This window comes from Pteropus medius, unplaced genomic scaffold, assembly GCF_902729225.1.
Source record: "Pteropus medius unplaced genomic scaffold, Ma_sr-lr_union100, whole genome shotgun sequence".
In the NCBI taxonomy this organism is placed as follows: Eukaryota; Metazoa; Chordata; class Mammalia; order Chiroptera; family Pteropodidae; genus Pteropus; species Pteropus medius.
The window spans coordinates 17,641,751-17,660,792 of NW_024345601.1; the positions used below are offsets into that span (position 1 = coordinate 17,641,751).

A 19,042-nucleotide genomic window follows, 5' to 3' on the forward strand; every position below is an offset into this window, starting at 1 on the left:
GGGAACTTCTGTACCTTCTTATCAATTTTGTTGTAAATCTAAAACTGCTCTAAAAATTAGTCTTTTAAAAACATGAAGAAAAAGAAGTGATCTCATCACTCAAAGCTGACATCAGTTAAAACCAATGTTCTTCTCACAAGACTACTGATTTTCTATCAGGATCATTCTACTCTGCTTTTTAAAATAGTGACAAAGATTTTTTTGAAGTGTACCATCTTCCCTTATCTAAGCTTACTGAGCATCCCACCCTGTGATAGTAGCATGCATTTCTAAAGCAGATGTAGGATTAAGGTGCGTCTGTGGCCACAGAACAAAGTGACGCAAGTGACCCACAAGGTACAATGTGTTCCTTTTTTTCTCATGAATATAGCATTCCACATGAGAATGATATGATAAGCTCAATGATGAATTTTTCCTCTGGTTCCCCAAAAGTATTGTAAACACCTACAGAGTTGGTGCAATTGTCGCTTTTCCAGTGATATGTCTAATGGGGCAGAATGGACATTTCTTTTTAAGAATTTTGGAGAATTCCTGTTTTAGCTTCATTTTTGTCATTTACCTGGTTATTCATAAGCTCACCTAGTATTTCCACTAATACATTAAGGTCACATCACTTTTGTTTGAATGATTTTAAGAAGTTTCTGATATTTTTTGTCTCTTAGACTATAGCTTTTGTTCCCTCCCACAGACATTTCTTTTTGACTTTTGGATTTCCGAGCATTATTCTTCTTTCTCTAGCTGAGAGAAGTCATCTATGTGTTGCTATTAACTAGTGCTTGGATACAGTGAATACCAGATCTGTAGAAAGTTATAGTTTGAATTTTAATAAAAAATTATTATGCTGAGACATTATTTTTAAAGGACCAGGTGCTTTGAAGGCTTTCTAAAATTCTTATTCTGTAAAAATAATTGTTTATTTATAGAAATTATAAGGCATCTGATGGTTTAAGACTATTAGTCCGAGGGACATGAGCCATTTAATTTCCTTTAAGAACTTTACATAATCATTAATTAATGCTTACTGTTTTATTAAAATATCTATTTGGCATTTTATTTTTCATGTACTGTAATACTTAGAAAAATTTCCTCCCTTGGGGCCTTAGAGATCCTCCAACATTGTACTTGCTGGTATTCATTCAAACTGTGTAATTAACAGCAGTCTGGAAAGTGTGTGCTAGTAAAGGTGTAGTGTTTAATGATGGGGGAATAGTAAATGTTAGGTGTCTAATAAAATATGTGAGAATGGAATTTTGCAATGTTTTGGGGGAGCATAATTAGAATAAATTTTTTTGTATATGTTTGAGATTATTAGCTTTTCTAGCCCAATTCTTTTTGTTTCATTATAATTTTATTAGACTAGAAATATTAGACTAGAATATACCCTGCTGTTGCTTCATTCATTTCTTCATTTATTCAACATTTACCATGTACCTGCTGGGTCTAGATATTGTGCTGCAAGCTAGGAATACAAAATAGAGAAAATATGGCCCTTGACTTCAAGGAACAGACTTTTGGTTGGATACTGCAGAGGCCACAGGACTGTCGTTGAGGCTTTTGAAAATGCATATCTTTAACAACTAGATATCCTATATAAATAATTGAATCCATGCCAAGAAACAAGTACTGACGTGATATTATGAAACATCTATCTCAGCCATCGTATTCGCTGTCCCAAGTGAACCACTGCTAATGTTCAGTGGACACTTTGGTGATCACTCTTGGTTCATTTGCCTTCTTCTGAAGACTGTGGGTCTCTGTACAGCGTGGAGCCACTTTAGGCACAGTTCACCACATAAAGCATGCAAACGAAATGGTTTTTCATTCACACATTTCACCAATAGACCTTTTCCTCTCCTCTTTTTCTGCTCTCATAATGGAAATTGAAAGGTTGAGGCATACTTTCCAGAATGAAATGGTTTCAAAGAATATATTCTGGAGTAAATAGTTTAGTGAACTGTGGGTAATAAATAGTAATATCATTTCACAGAAGAGATCCATCCTATTGCTGTATAATTAAAATCTTTCTGCTGATGGAAAGTTCTCTCTCTGGTGTTTTCTTTAATGCATTCATGATACATCTGTCTGGGCTCCCTTGCTGGAAATATGTTTCATTATAATCCACTTATCTAAGTTTGTAATTAAAGTTCTAAATGTAAAATTTCCAGTGGCAAATTGCCACGGTGCCCAGTGAACTTGTCTTCTTTCTCTGAGAGAAACCACTTTTGAAAATTTTGGGTTTGTGTTTCGATCATTTTATCATGTTACAAGTACATGTGTGTGTACATATATGCATATACATTACTAGTGTAATATAGTACATGAAGATGAAGAGTGGCTTTTCTTTTGGTATTTATTTTTGCCTGTTGCTGTGCGATTAGAGGTAAATAGTATTGAGTATACTGAAATTTTTTAAGGTAGGAAAATAGTAAATAAAATATATTACAAGACAACTGCCATTAAGCTTTGTTGATCTATTTAAAACATCTAGGAACAATTAAAAAAAAAAACACCTTTAGAATTGCTAGTAGAAAGATAAAATCTGTTTTCCATTGGTCAAGAATGTTCTTAAAATTTTCCTTGTGGTTTACGTAGTAAAAGAAGAATCTAAAACACTTTTTGCTTTCAATTTAATTTGGAATTTTCTCTTTCAGATCTCACTTCATTCTTTTGGGAAGTATGAGATGAGACAAGATTAAAGTAAATTCTATCCAATCGCTTGCATCTGATGAGCAAATTATTATCAGTCAGTGCCCAACCATAATAAACGAAAACTTATAAAAGATGTTGGAAGAGACTGCTAAAAAACTTTATAGGCTTATGAACATGCTGTTATTTTTATGTCAACTATGGACACATTTTTCAATAAGTTCCTTTGTAACAGTAGATACATAATTAATCAAGGGAACACAAAGCAATATTTACAGTTTAACTGAGTAGTTCTCTTGACATTAAATATTTATAATCTTATACTGCAGAAAATATTAATGAGTAATTAAGTATTTTTTAATTTCAAAGGTCAGTAGCATTTGAGAAAAGGACGTTATCTTGTTCATACATTCTAGGTATACTGAGTTCTAATAAAGCTCTTTAGAGTAACTATTATATATAAACCCTTGAAAATGACTCTCTCTACATTCATATATATATATATATAATACATATAACATATATTTATATAAATATTTATTTATAAAATTTGGTTAAAGGGGATTATTAAATTCTTCCCTGCATCTTTAAGCAGAATGGACTATAGACTAATACCACTAGGTGCCTATTTTATTTCTTAAAATAAAATAGTGATTGTATTAACTTTGTTTCTTTTTCTAAAATGCAATGTTTTAAAATTGGATGCATCTTCCTTTTATGATTAACCTAAGATCCTCCAAACAGATTATTTGGATTTTTTCCTTTAGTGACTACTTTATGTTTTTACATATTGTTTCCATTAAACTATTTAACTGTCACTTTTTTTTTATCACTTTATAAAAATGTCCTCCACTCGAAGATTTAAAAAGTGTAGACAACCTTGAACTTTTTCTATTCTTCTGGTCTTTGAGGGGTGGTAGAGTGAGATATTTGCAATTTGCTTATAAAGTAGGAGAAATTTTTCAGCTATTTACCATTGCTTAAATAATTTTCAGAGTTTCACAACTGCTGAGTTAACTTTACTGAGCACAGAGAAGAGAATTCAGAAACTCAGACCAAAAGAAACTCATAATTTAATAAAGCTTACCATTGGCCTTTGCAAAAACTAACTTAAATGTTATTGAAGAGATAACCTATTGCTGTTCTCAATGTAAATAATTTCCATTTGTATGTTAAATAAATTATAGTAGCTAGCAAAGTTAAAATGACAAATTTTAATCAATGGTTTTCTTTTTTATTTAAATGCAAGTATTAGGATCCTGAAGCAAATCAGCATTCAGTTTTGATAATAGTTCTTGAATAATAATGCAAAGAGGGTCCTAAAATGAGCAGCAGGAAATTATACATTTTAGAAACCAACCTTTTAGATACATTTTCTTTGATTTCATAATTTTCTTTCCATAAGAGGCATAAAACTTTATGTTTGGGAACCATTTTGTGCTTTAAAAAAAGTAAATGATAATTTTTTATCTGAAAAACAGAGAAATATGATTTTTTAAAAAGTGAGAGTTAGCACTTATATTTCTACCTTAAATTTGTTCGTATATGTTTGAGGTTACTAGCTTTTTTAGCCCAATTCTCTTCATTTCATTATAATTTTATTAGACTAGAATTATTACACTAGAATATACCCTGCTGTTGCTTCATTCATTTCTTCACACAGCAAATAGTTCTGTGTGTTGGATAAGACTCCATTACCTGTGTGTTTGACTATATTACATATGTTCCAAATGTTAGGACTTAAGAAATAATTTTTCAAGTAGATGGGCTTTTCTAGCCATCTGTCTTCTATTGTATTCTTAAGAATCTTTATCAACTTTCTGGTCTAAGGTCAAGAAATCTTACCTAGAGAAAAATTTTGTAAATGTAGACTCAATAACCCATTTATTTGTTTAGTAAATCTTTATTGAATATCTGCTGTTTTCCAAGCAATATACTAGGCACTGGGTATATAACTGAACAAGATAAAGTCTGCAGATAATACTTGAGGAGATGAAAATAAACAAGCCAGTATATACTAGATTGTCAAGTATTGATCTTTTCTAAATGTTAAAAACAAACAGCAAACGTATGTCAAGAGAATAGAGTGATTGCCACTGTGTTGAACAGATGGTGGTCTGGTAAGGAAGGTCTTTGGGAATAAGTAAGTAAGGGAGCAAGCCATGTGGATGCCTAAGGATCACTAGTGTGAGGACCTTGAGAAGCTATATCCTTGAAGGACAAGAAAGAGGCCAGTGTGTCCGGGCTAGAAGAGTAAGGGAGAGTAGTAAGGAGAGGAAGCAAAACTCCAACCAGCAAAGTCCTTAGATTTTATTCTGTGATGGGAAACCATGAGAAGATTTTAAGGAGGGAAGTATAGCTTTCTTTCCTAAAGATTATTCCAGATTTTCTGTGAAGAGTGCATAGAAGGCAACCAAGAATGAAATCCGGAAAACCAGTTAGGAGGCTGATACAGTAGCTCAGGTAAGAAATGATGGTGAGTTTGCGGATGTATTGGTTTTCAAATGTGAAAAAATGGATTTCAGGATGAAATTAGGGACACTGAGGGGGAACGGGGCTACATGCTACACAGAAGAATTATACGCTTCATTATGCCTGCTACATGTGAGTTGCCTTATCAGATATCCATGTGGAGATGTTCAGTGGTTAGTTGGATGTACAAGTTCAAGGAACAAGCCAGGACTAGAGACATGGGAATGGATATGGAGAAATGAGAATCATGAAGTGTGGTATTTAAAGCTGGGGAACTAAATAAAATCACTTGGCAAGTGAGCAAAGCTAGAGAAGAAAAGGCGTCTGAGGACAGAGTCAAAGATATGTCAATTTAGAGGTCAGAATGAGAGAAAATAGTATAAAACAAGGCTGAAAAGTGGCCAGTGAGAAGTAACAAAGTGAGGAAGATTTGGTGTCCTTGTCTCTAGTGAAAAAAGTGATTAAGAAAGAAGAAGCAGAAGATTTGAGCAACAACCAGGAATGCTAGGGGGTAATGAGGACATGATTCCATGAGGTATAAGATTTTCTACAAAGTGATGATGAGATAGTTCTAAAATTATGACAATGTTTTCATATTTTCTTCAGAATCAGGGAAGGCTTGACAACTACATAAAAGATAGCTACATAAGTATGTTCTTATTTTAGACTAGGTCTATATGAATGGATTTATTTTCATCGGGGAATCTCAGGCAGTTTACCAAATTAATTACTGCCTTTTTCCTTTATTTATAGTTTCTCATACATGAAGTACCCTTTCTTTACTACAATGACACTTATAAAAAATGGCAACAGATACATGTTACTTTTTTTTGAATAATGCATGCATTACCTGAATAAGTCAATATAGGAAATAAACCAACCTCAGCTGCTTAGAAATAGGAACATTCATATTGAGGTTTACAGGTTTCAATATGTTGTTTGAACCATATGGGAAGTAGTGTTTCGATCTATAGAAGTCATAGAGGCACACTCATATAAATAGGTATGTCTATAAATAGATCCACAGCGTCTAAGGACATGGGGACTGTAGGTGTCAGAGTTACTTTTGGCCCATGAAAACATAAAAAAGTGGCTTAAAACAAAGGAATTCATTTTTCTCACAAAACGAAAAGTCCAGACATTGACAATCTAAGACAGCTGCTGAAGCTCCATGATGGCACCTGAGTCTCAGGTGTCATTTGCATCCCTACTCCATCATTCTTAGTGGGTGACATTCATCTCTCTTGCTCTCAAGATGACTTTTGTACCTCTAGACATTGTATCTGTGCTCTAGGCAGAGATAATGAGAAAGGAGCCAATAGTGAAGAACCACAATTTCACACTTTGTCCTTTTGAGTTTTATATTTTATATTTCCCTCTTTTCCATCCTCTTGACACTCTTGAATCAAAACTGTCACGTGGCCACTCTAGTTGCAAAGAAATCTGAAAATGTCACATACATAATAAAAAAAATATATAAAATAGATATATATTTAAACAGCAGGTGGACATTCTGAAAAAAAAATGTAGTGCTAGGAGAAAGGGAGGAGGATATAGCAATGTCTGCTGCAGCTATGAAGATGTAGTTTTGAAGGTTTTGGCAAACATGTTTCAAGCTCTCTTTCTATCTATTAAGTCCTGTGGCAAAAGTTTGTTCAGATATATGTCAAATATTTGTGTATACTTTGCGCATAATTTTCTGTGTCCTCATTACATGATGCAAATTTAATGCAATTTTTAATACAGTAACCAAAACTCACAAGATTGTATATTTTAATGGTATGCTTGTAAGTACCCCATACTTATATTGACATAATTTAGGATTCTGCAGAGTGAGATGCATGGAGGAAGAGGCTGGTGGTTAAAAGGCTTGAGGGAATTACTAAAAGTCATGTCACTGCAAGGCCAGAGGTAACTCTCTCATAAAATAGAAATGATAATACCTGTTTTCTCCTTCCCAGGGTCAGTGTGAATCTTAAATGGGACTCTTGATATACAAACTGCTTTTAGCTCCTCAGAAAGAAGGCAGAAAGTGACAAGATTGGACAGTTGAGAAAAATCATCTCTCATTCCTCTGTTGCAGGACAGGATTGCTCGCAAACCTTTCTTTAAATATTGCTGGAGTAAGGATATTCTCCTGGAATTTGAGAGGGTAATGACAATAGTAACAATAGTAACCCTTTAGTGGGTGCTCATTCTGTGGCTGGCGCTCATCTAAGTACTTTCCATCCATTATTTTATTCCGTCCTTACCCACTAAGGATTGTAGGGTGACTGTCCTCCACATTTCGTAGATGAAGATCCTGAGGCTCTGAGACCAAGTGACCTGCCAGAGTCATCATGTGTGATGCAATAAACAGGTTGAGGCTGTGGTGTCAGCCCGTTTTGTAATCCAACTTTGACGTTTTCTGACTGAGGTGGCCTTGAGATAATTATTAAAGATCCTTAATGATCAGTCTCTTTTACATCTGGAAAATAGGAATAATTTCACATAGTATAATGTGAGGATTAAGTGAAATGAAATGTAAATTGCCTTGTAGAAGCTTCTGAGAGATCTTACATGGGGTTATAAATAATCTGCATTGTTAAGGTTATGAAAAATTGCTTGTGTTGCTATTGGGTTACAATGTTAGTCTTTCATTTCAGAGGAAGACCACTGAGATCACGTGCAACCAACTTACTACCTCTGTGATCTTGGGCTTGTCACTTAAATTTCCATGCCTCAGTTTTTTCATCTCTAACATGAATAACTATGTCAGAGGGCTTTGGGGACAGTTAAATGAAGTACTTAGGTCAATATTTTGTATATTGACGGATTACGAAAGATGAAATGGAATGTACAACATTGCAATCAGAAATTAGGCAGATAGCTCAGAAAAAGCATATGTTTCTGGGCTCTCTCCAGCAGTATTTAGTTACCAATCACTTGTAGTAAACAACTAGTTGGAGTTGCCATTCTGGTCAGTTGAGTCTGTCTCGACAGTGGGTGTCCTCACCCCAGACCATTACTTGGCCATCTTTATTGAGCCATCTTCTCTGCACAGTTGCCATGAGATGGCACTATGGGGATAGGGATGGTCAAGTTTGCGTTTCTCCCACTTATTACTGTTCTTTTAGACTGAAAGCAAATTGGAACAGTTTTTGTTTTATTTTATTTTTTTAAGTTTTGTGCCTTTTTAAATATTCAGGTACTTCAATGATAAGAAATTGTTTAAGGGAAAATGAAATGCATATGAAGTTTAAGATACATTTTTTCATAGTTTGAAAGGCCTTTAAATGATTAGGAAACAAGCTAAAAGGAGAAATGATTTTTTTTAAATCTCTGTTAATATTCATCAGTTTACAGCTAACCATGCAAATACATTTTGGATGCTGAGATATATAGTAAATTAGTTGATTTGGAAACTCAACAACCTTCATGATTATTGAAGGTAAATTATTAATGACATCATAGGTAAAACATATTTCCTGCATAATATATATTTTTATTGTAGTTACAGCATTTTTATAGTCGTGTTATACAAACAGAGGAGTGAAATCTAATTATTTCTTGTTTCATCTCATTTTGTTTATTGTTAACTCTCATGTGGGTTTTCAAGTAATGGATATAAGTCTGACTCTCAGTATCTTCCAAAGAATAATTTAGTGAGTTTGAGGCATTTGGAGGAGAGAGAGGCAATATAGTTTAGTGGAGACAAACCTGTGTTCAAATTCCATCCTGTACTTTTTATCAAGTCAGCAGAGGTTCTTATTTTACTTATGTATGTAAACCATGCAGCATGGCAAGTGGTGGAAGCTTCATCAGATCTGGTTTCCCATCCTCTATCCTCAAACTTCTTGGGAAAGGGGAGGTAATGAGGTGTAAGGTTATGGATAATACAGATCCTAAAAGTACATGGCTGTTTTTAGGAGCAGGATTGCTGTGGCATCCTAAATTGAGATGCTTTTGTTCTTTCTCTAGGATCTGTATTTTCGATTTTTTTTTTTGGTCAAAATAAAAAAAAGCTTGAAGTTAAGAATTTTGGCATTATTTCTACATGAAGTTATATTTATAGTTATCGAGATACAAAAAAAAATTGAAAGACTTTCATTGTGGAAGTTGTATACTTTGTTTCCATACTGGGTGTCACAGCCAGTAGTGCTCTATGAGTTAAAGCATTTTGTTAATCCTGTGGAGAGGGAAAAATCAGTCTTGGGTTTCTACTGGCACTATCCTTGTTAGTCAGTGGTAGCTGGGAGATATGGTGACCACAGGCGAACAGGAGGCTCTCCAATCCACTTTGCCCAGGCATCTTCCTGAGTGGCAGGTCCTTGCTTAAGTGAACACAAAAGGAACCTTAAGGACATCGGGTCCCTTAGCAGAATCAGTACAGGGCTCTGGACCAGTGAGGAAGTCTAAGAGGAGATCTGTGCTCACAGCAGCCTGTGTTCAGTGTAATTTTAATGTTTTCTTTTTTTCAGTTAAAATGCAAAGACTGATGCAAAATTCAAAATATTTATATGTAAATTTTTACCTAATCATTCCAGTTCATGTGTAGAACTTCTCATTCTTATAAATCTCTTTTTGCCTTCCTACCTATAGCCATTTAGAGTGTAGCAGATAAGCTTTTGGTCCTTCCTCTCTTTAGTTTACATTTTAATGATTTGAATATGTTTTTAGATATGCTGGATGTATGTCTCCCACTGATGAGATTTGACAGAGTCACCTCTAATACCTTGATGATTTCCTGTTATAGAAGAAATGACCTCAGTGGAGAGCTGGTCCTGTTAGCTAATTATTTTATTAATAATAATAACAGTTTAGGATCAATTACCCTAAAACACAAATTATCATTTTTATCCGGAGTTCTCTAACATAGCAATGACTTAAATCCATCATTATTTAGAAGGCCAGTTCATTTTCTTTCCCAGGCGTATATTTTTCAACTAATTTGTTTTGTAGACTGCACTGGGAAGTTAGGAAGTTATATTGTTTTATGGGGGTGATGTTTATTTTTTCCAGCTGTCTCAATGAAATTATTGGCAATGATATCTTCTGAAAAATGTCCAAACTAAAGTCTTTGTAGCAAATCTATATCGTAAAGAATTAATTGCCTATGTATGTGCACAAATGTGTGAGTGTGTGTACCCGTATGTGCATGTGTGCATGTTTATGTGTATGTATGCAGGCACCTAGAGAAAATTCTGTGTTGGTTTCTGAGGAGATTAATGGCCTGACTTAAGCACACCTTTCACAGAAGCGGGATGACTATCTATAGAGACAAAAGACTTTAAAATATTATGATACAATTTCAAAAGCATCCATTGTTGTGTTGCTTCTTAAAGCATGTGGTTTTGACATGAGCAATGTGAAATATCCACAGTCTAGGGTATGTGTGTGTGTGTATGTGTGTTTGTACAAAGATGTCTTGTATAAGGGGACACAATTCCCATGGTAGGCAGATGCTAACTTACATGGGAGCTTGTGATGGGAACTGAGATTTCCAGAGTTCTAGCTAGAAGGGAGAGCCTCTTCCTACACAAACCCACCATGACCCCGTGGCCGTGTACACTCAGCAGAGCAGACACCCATAGGTATACACATATGCCACGGTTGCACTTCATCCCCAACCACTCCAGGGGTTTCCTGAGGCGCTTCTCTAGCTCCCCCACAGCTCCAACTCTGAAAGTGCTACTATCACCTCACCTGGAGAGTAGGAGGGAGGGAACAGAGTATGCTTCATGATGGTGATGTGTGTGTCTGTGAATCTTCATGTGCACTAAGGGGTAGAGTGGCCTATGTGTGCACACAGGTTGGGCTACTGTTCAGTGGGGTGTGGAAAGGTCTCGTGGCCAGAACATTCAGGTTGTGTAAGAATATACTAACTTAAAAATGTTTTTACTACCATTTTCTGATATACACAGAAACACTGTCTTAGTTAGCAATAGCCTTAGAATAAACTAAAATTAATATCCATGTTGCCCAACCTTTAGCAAAAGCACAGTTGTAGTAAATCATACTTTTGGATGTTTGCAACAAAGAAATGTGGTAAGTTTAGTTTTCTAGGTCAGAGTTTTTGAATTGTGTCCAGTAATGTCCCAAAGGTTCCATGAAGTAGTCTAATAGGCCCTTAGGAACAAAAAGCCAACCAAGAGAGCCCTATTTTATTTTCAGCTGGAGTGGAGCACTCCTCTTTTATGCGTCTCGATATTGGTATGCAGTACAGAAGTTTGAAGAAAAGGTTTGGGTTTTTTATCCGAGTATTCTTTTCATCTCTGCATCAAGACAGGCCATCAGAGATCTGTGTACTTGAACTTCATTGTTTGACTCCTTGTAGAATCATTTTTACTCATTTGTACTTTACTACTGTGCCTTGGGAGTGTTCTAGGAGTATCCCGAGACTCCACCATGTACAGCTTGCCATTGTCTATTTTATTGATTAACATCATCTGTATTTATGAGAACTCTTAGGGTAAATTCCATCAGTGCTTTCAAACAGAGCCACGACTTCTTCTAAAACTGTGTGTGTGTGTGTGTGAAATATTATATATATTTAAAATGTTATATATATATATACATATTATATATATATATATAAAATAACTTACTCCTACATACATGATGGCTATAATAGCTACTTCTTTTCTTTGGTCACTAGGAAGCTCACAGTCATATTTGCTTCCCACTTTGAGCAATTTTGTGGGTAAATAGAGATAATAATTTCTTCCCTTGATATATTTTTCTATGGTTCAATCATTTTATCCCTTTATACCAATGTCTCTTGATGTATTTTTCTAATACATGTATTGTGGCAAGTTATTTCAGATCTCCATAACTCCAGGTAGAATTTTCTTATTATCTTTTTGAAAACTCTACCTGGATATGCTATAGGCACATTGGACTTAATATTCTCTAAAGAGAATTCTTTTTGTCTTCCTTTTAAAACTTTCCCCCCTTCCTGTTTCTTTGGTAAAGGGGTTCTATGAGCCCTGCCATATAAGTTTACAGTCTTGCTGTCTTTTTTATCTTCTCTCTCTCATATCGCATCCAAATCCTTTTAATCCAGCCTCAGTACTACCTTTCATATCTCTCTTGATTCATCAGTGCTTGTCTGGACTAGTTCATTAGTTTCTTAACTGGCCTCAATTTCTCTGGTATCATCTACCAGTAATCCATTATACACACACCGATATGAGTTATATAAGTCATTTGCTTTCTTATGATTTTTATTGCTATTTGCCAAATGAAACCCAAATCCTTCACATAACATTCAAGGCTCTTTATAATTTCCTTCTCAGCCTATGTTCTACGTCTCATCTCCATCGTCCAATCATCCCTCCCCTTTTCTGTCTTTCATAGCAGCTACCAGACCACTCACTAGTCCCCAAACACAAAATGCATTTCAGCACCTAGTTCTCTCAGCCTGAAATGCACTTCCTGGCTTCTTTAAGCCCTTATATTTCCCTAAGGCTCTTCTTAAATATTATGTTGTGTGAGATTTTTTTCTTTTTTTCTCACTTCAGAAGAATTCATTGCCTCCTCCTCAATCATTCCATCTCGCTTTCTTAATACTCCTGTTAGAGCAGCCCTTACCCTCTTTTGGAATTTGTTGTGTATGTGTATCTTTCTCCCCAAATTGTGAGCTCCTCAAGGAGTTTGGCTGAATAAAAGGCAGGAATAGAATCTGCCAACTCCGCCTTTAAAAATCAAAGTAAACTGAATGGAAGACTGTGGAATTTCTAGAATTGATAATGTCTTCAATGGGTAAGGATTGGAAACATGGCTAATTAACTGCTGACCTTAAAATGTTAATATTATATGTATTCTTCATGATAATGAAAAAATTGTAATGCCATCATGATAAAACTTCTAGCAGTAAAGGTGAGTTTTTATAATTTCTGTACAGAAGAAATTGATCCGATTTTCTTTTTCCTTTTAGGAATAGGCAAGTCAGAAGGCAGAAAATCTGAAGAATGTTTCCAAAGGGTGATCTGGTTGTTCCTCACTGGGTATGGAGGAGCATGAGGAAGTTGTTTCTACTTCTTTCTCTTTTGCTGTCCCATGCAGCTCATTTGGAAGGCAAAAAGGATAATCAGTTCATCTGGAAACCAGGTAGGAATGTCCTAGCTATTCCTTTGTCCTATTTTTATTAATGAGAAGTTCTTTCGATCCTGTTTTTATTTATGGAGTAGTGGGGAATATCCAGAGAGAAGAAACAGACTCTTCTTCATTATAATAAATCTTATATTTGATTTTTATTCCTCCATAATTGTCATCTCCATCCATGATGCTTGTTATCCTTCTGAATTTTCGTGTTGTTGTCAATTAAAATTATGATTTCCATAGTTACATCTGCTTCTCCTATGTCAAGTATATCACCACTGGGAAGCACATTTGTAGCAAAAATGACATCTGAATTTAGCTAATATCCTCAGCTAAAAATGCTTTAGACCAGTTTCTCTTTTTCTTTTATTTATTATTGAATACTTTCTCATACAGAGACTGAATATCTAAGTTTGGGAGCATGAAAAATTATCATAACAACTTTGCTCATTAGTTGTGACTATAAAGTCACCTTAAAGTGTTTTGAGATCCTTAGTTGCCTTGTGCATGACTATGTGAATAAGTTGAATTGAGGTTTGAAAGCTTGCATATGACTTATGCTCTTCTCTGAATACTTCCTTAATTTGGCTGTGGAAAAGATCTGTTGAATTTAATTTTAAAGGCTAATAATTTATTAACTTAAATTATGAACCCCAGACATATTGGCTGTTTGTATCACTGATGTTTTTTCATTGCTCTAGATTTTAATTTTCTTAAAGTTTTACAATCAGACCATTTAAAATACTTATTACCATTTCAAGAGTCCATTCTTGGAAATACAGATAACTTATATACTTAATATTTTGGAATTGGAGAATGTGATGTTGTAGAAGATGCATGGTCCTCAAAGAGGAGCTCATTTTAGTCTCATCATCTGTGAATTAAATAGACTGCAAACATATTTTGTGTCATCGTGAAAATATATATAAAAGAGATATTTGTAATATTTAAATTACTTTGCAAAAATGAAAGTAAATTACACTTTTAAGTATATTAAGTAAAAAACCCAGTACCATTAGATATACAGTTTGGAGGAAATTTAATTGCATTAAAGCTCCTATAAATTAATTTAATCGTGGGCTCTAATACTGTATTAGCGATTTGCATTTTGTACCTCACAGTAGTTTTAGAAAGCTTTGGAAAAAGTTCTAAAAGTCAATATGCATTTCTAGGAATGTAGATTTTTTTCTTATCACAAAATATTAAATATTTTATCAAATCTAAATAAGCACATTTATATGACCGTTCCTTTCTTAAATTCTCAAAAAAGCACAATTAAAATGGAAAGTAGCAAAACTGAAACAGAAATGAGATGGTTTAAGAACATGTTCTTATTTTGAAACAAGTTTTAAAAGTAAGCCTGCTTTTCTAAAAGTAGGTCAATGGAACAAGATGTTACAGGCCCACTCTACAGTGGATAAATACTTTGGTAACTATCAAACTTAAGTTTCAGAATAAGAGTCCTTCCCATCAGGCACATTGCATCATTTAAACTGAACATCTGTGTCATCACTCTGGTTTTCACCAGTATTCATTATGTCTTTCCCCCTTTAATGTACCCTAGAAAAGGTAATAATATGTACACGTTTTCCATTTGGTTTTACTTCTAAATTACAAATGTATTACTTGTAGGTGATTAGACACTTTTAAAGTAGAAAAAAATTAAAAAAATACAAAATTAAAAGCAAAAGTCCATATCACATATTTCATTCTCCACTCTTACATATCTTTCAGAAATTTTCCTTGCACATGTAAGTGCATCTCTGTGCATATTTGAATATGTAAATTACACAAAAAATGCACACACAAATATTACTATTCTCATTAGGATTCCACCAAAAAATAAATGGTACATGCAAAGTAGGGAATTGAAAAGAATTTAATAAAAGGACTATTTCCAAAAGTGGAGAAGTGTGAGCAGGGTTTAAGAACAGCTACAAGGAATCGTGGAGTGCCCCTAGGCTAGTATTAATCTTTTTGACTCTGGGTCTGTAGGGGTAAAGAAATATAGTGGTTTCTGGAATCTAGAGAGAAAAATTTCTGGAGAGGATGCCTGACATGCTGTGGCCTTTAGAGGGGTATAACCAACCTGTAGTGAAAGTTGGAAGGGAGCCAGAGGAATGAACAAACCTTGTCCTCACATCTCCTACCAGGGCTCCCATTGGCTGAATCCAACCAGAAGCCACAAGGTATGAGAGCCCATTGATGGGTCCACACAGACTAGCCTCATGGGCAGGGAGGTGTGGAGAATATGTATTTGAAAGTATCAAATTCATACATACATGTATGTATACACATACATAGACTTTGCTTCATACAATCAGGGTCATGCTCTGCGTCATTTTTGATGGTTCGCTTTTTATTGTGTGATGATGTCTTGTTGAATATTACATATTAGTGCACATTGAACATTTTTTCTTTTAATGGTTGTGTAGTATTCCTTTATAATTTTTATTCATTAATTTATTTAACCAGTGCCCTGTTGCTTTATCTTTTCCTATTTCTTGGCATTTCGGTGTTTTTTTAATTTGTTTGTTTGTTTGTTTGTTTTTAGTGTTTTGCTATTATAAATAATACTAATGTGGAGGCAACATTATTTTAAAGGTGAACAATAAATCAGTTTGAGGAGTCATGTGTCCTAGAGCAATTCTGGATCTTCACCTTAAAAGGCAATCTCAACATCTTAGAATCTGTTATCTGCTTATACATGAGTTTATTATATTTCGTTCAGATTTAAAACCAAACTGTACCGCAGTTGAAATTAGCTACATTTTTTTGGAGTATGGTATCAATTCCAGCAAATCAGTCCAATGTAACCTGGAATTTAAACAAATTTCCATGGAGACCAAGATAAATATACTTTATTTTAGAAGCTTAAAAATCATTCTCTGGGTTTAGATTGTAGTGTCAACTATTTAAGCTCTGCGCTGGTCTATTGTTTTCCCCAGAGTCCATAGGTTAACTTCATCCAAATTAGAGGCATTTCTAAGTGAGTCCTCGCTGTGGATAAACAATGGGTTGATGAATACTAAGTGAATGTACATTCTCTTGCTAAGGATTTCTGTGCTGAGGGAAGAGACTATAGAGCTGTAGGCTGTATAGAGTCATTGATCTGGCAAGGCTGTTGAATGCCTGTCATCATTGTGATGAGATCCTCTGATCTATATTTAGTGTTAGGCAATCTTCCATGCATGCCAAGAGAGAAGGATCATGTCAGCAAGAGTATCAGCTAAGAAGTGATATTACTTGTTGTTTTAACTATCCACTTCTGCATACTTTGTAGAGAAGAACAAATCATGGTTTCTGAAGTCACAATAACTAGTGGTCTCTTAAAAAAATTCCTCAGTATTGGTTCTAAGAGGTTTGTTCATTCCACTAATATTTGCCACATCTTTACTATGTGCCAGGTACTATTAAAAGCCTGTGAGATAAAATGAGAATAAAACAGACAAATCCTCGGTCCTCATGAACAGGGTAATAAACACAATCAAGAGGTTAAGTAGAGAGTATAAGTGCTTAGAAGGAAAGATTAAGGCAAAGAACAGGGATATGCAGTGATAGGTGAGCAATGGAAATTTTAAGTAGGTGAGCTATAGGGTGATTCACTATACAGGAAGTGAATTTAAGTGGAGACTTGAAGGAATTAGGGAACTAGCCAGGGAGATATTGGGGTGAAAAGTATTCCAGATAGAGGGAATAAGGGCAAAGGCCCTGGGATAGGAGCATGTATGTCGTGTATGAGAACCAGAGAAGAGGCCAGTTATGTGGGAACAGAGAGAACATGGGGGCAGTAATTGAAGATCTGGTCAGAGAAACATGGGGCCCAAATCAGGCATGTCCTCAGAAGTGAAAATACAATTTTGGCTTTTACTCTGGGTGAGATAGAAAGACTTTGGAGAGTTTTCAGAGAGTAGTGGCATGATCTGACTTTCTTTTTAATGACATTTTAATAGAATCATTGTGGGCTGTCAGTTGAGAATGGCGGACGTGGGGAGATGAGTTAGGAGACTACCGCAGAAATAAAAAGGAGTGGTAATAGCTTGAATATCATGGCAGTGAAGGTGGTAAGAAGGGGTTGAATTTTGGATATATTTAATGCTGTAGTTTTCAACCTGGGCTGATTTTGCCCTGTAGGGGACATTTGTCAATATCTGGAGATATTTCTGGTTGTCACACTGGGGCATGCTATTGACATCTGTGAATACAAGCCAGAGAGGCTGCTAAACATCCTATGCACAGGACAGATCCCCACAGCAAAGATTTATGGGACCCCCAAATATCAATAATGCCCAGATTGAGAAACCCTCATTTATGGTAAAGCCATCAGGATTTACTGATGCGTGTGTGGGCGGGAGAGATACAAGGGTGATGCTGAGGCTTTGCCGTGAGCCACTGAAGAGATGAGCTGTTATCATTTAATATGGACTGACTGTGAAGGAGCTCATGTGGAGGGAACTCGGTATTGGACATGTTAAAGTTTCAAGCCTGTTAGAAATTCATGTGGAGATGTTGACCAAGAAGTTGGAAATGTGGGTCTGAATTCAGGAGAGAGGTTTCTGCTGGAGATCTAAAATTGCAAGTCACTAGCAAAGAGGTAGAATTTAAATGTGTAGCCTTAGAAATGAAGTGGTGGCCTTGAAATATATGTTTTTACTTATGCAGAGGATACATTTCTAACATACTTCTTTTGGGCTAAATGACGTTTAAAAAATTATTGTGGTAAAATGGTAAAATGCACATTAACAGAAACTTTACCATTTTAAAGTATGCAATCTAGTGACATTTAGTATATTCACAGTGTGGTGGAAACAGCACCATTATCGAATTCCAGAACATTTTCATTACTCCCAATTATTTGCAAATGAGTTTACAAAAAGATTAGAAAACAAGTTTTGCTATGAATAATAAGTTCTGAAAAAAATATATATATATTCGTTTCTTTGTGAAAGGTTTTTTTTTTAATAGCCTTCAGTTATCCTAAGAGATATATTATAAAGTATACTAGAAAAATCTAGAGCCTTACACATAGGCAGACCCACATTCAAGTCCCGACTCTAAAGAAAGGAAGTTATCTGACCTCTCTGAGCTCTACTTATCCATCTGAAAATGAGAATAATAAATACTTCACAGAACTGTTTTGAAAATTAAGTAAAATAATATATTGAAATACCTAGTATATAGTGGCTACTCAATAACTATTAGCTATTATCTCTGTCATTATATAGTTATTTGATGTTGAAGTATACTTGCTTTTATGTTATACAATTTTTGCATACTTTTCCTTAGACATACAAAAAAGAGAGATCGGTTTGACAGCTATATAGACTGTATATAATAAATGGTCATAAGTAATTTGACTGACTTTTTAGGTCTAAAACTTTCTAAATGACAGACACTGAGAAAGTATTAATTTCACTAGCTCCTTCCCAGTGAATAAAAAGGGTAAGAATAATGACCTGTGTTCTAAGACTAAGTAGGTAAGTTGAAATTAAAATTTTTGGAAGATTAAAAAACAGAGACCGTGAAAACGACCTTAAATTAAGAAAAAAGGACCTTATATCAGTTAATATTTAATTATTGCTTAAATAATGTTTTAATTGTTGAAAGTACTTTGAGGAAAAATTTATAATTAAATATATGTATATTTTAAGTTAAGAAATTTTAGAGAAAATAAAATGTTCTTAGGAGAGAACTAACCTTTTAAATATGTGCTAGAAGTCTATGAAATCTTCTGGGAATTTTATTAAATTGAAATCATTTTAATTATTTCTATGGATATTAATATATCTTAGAGGCATGTGAATAGTAAACTTTCAGTGGTGTTATTTCTGTGATATCAAAA

At 34.7% G+C, this 19,042-nt stretch overlaps 1 protein-coding gene across 2 annotated transcripts in view; it reads left to right on the forward strand.

Moving 5' to 3' along the window:
- The window catches only part of THSD7B (thrombospondin type 1 domain containing 7B), a 742,175-nt gene that overhangs the window by 93,854 nt on the left and 629,279 nt on the right, over positions 1–19,042 (forward strand). For both annotated transcript variants that reach the window (XM_039874567.1, XM_039874568.1), the window contains exon 2: positions 13,037–13,209. In XM_039874567.1, the coding sequence (XP_039730501.1) occupies positions 13,071–13,209 (139 nt within the window). In that variant the 5' untranslated portion in view covers positions 13,037–13,070. The remainder of the gene's footprint in view (positions 1–13,036; positions 13,210–19,042) is intronic.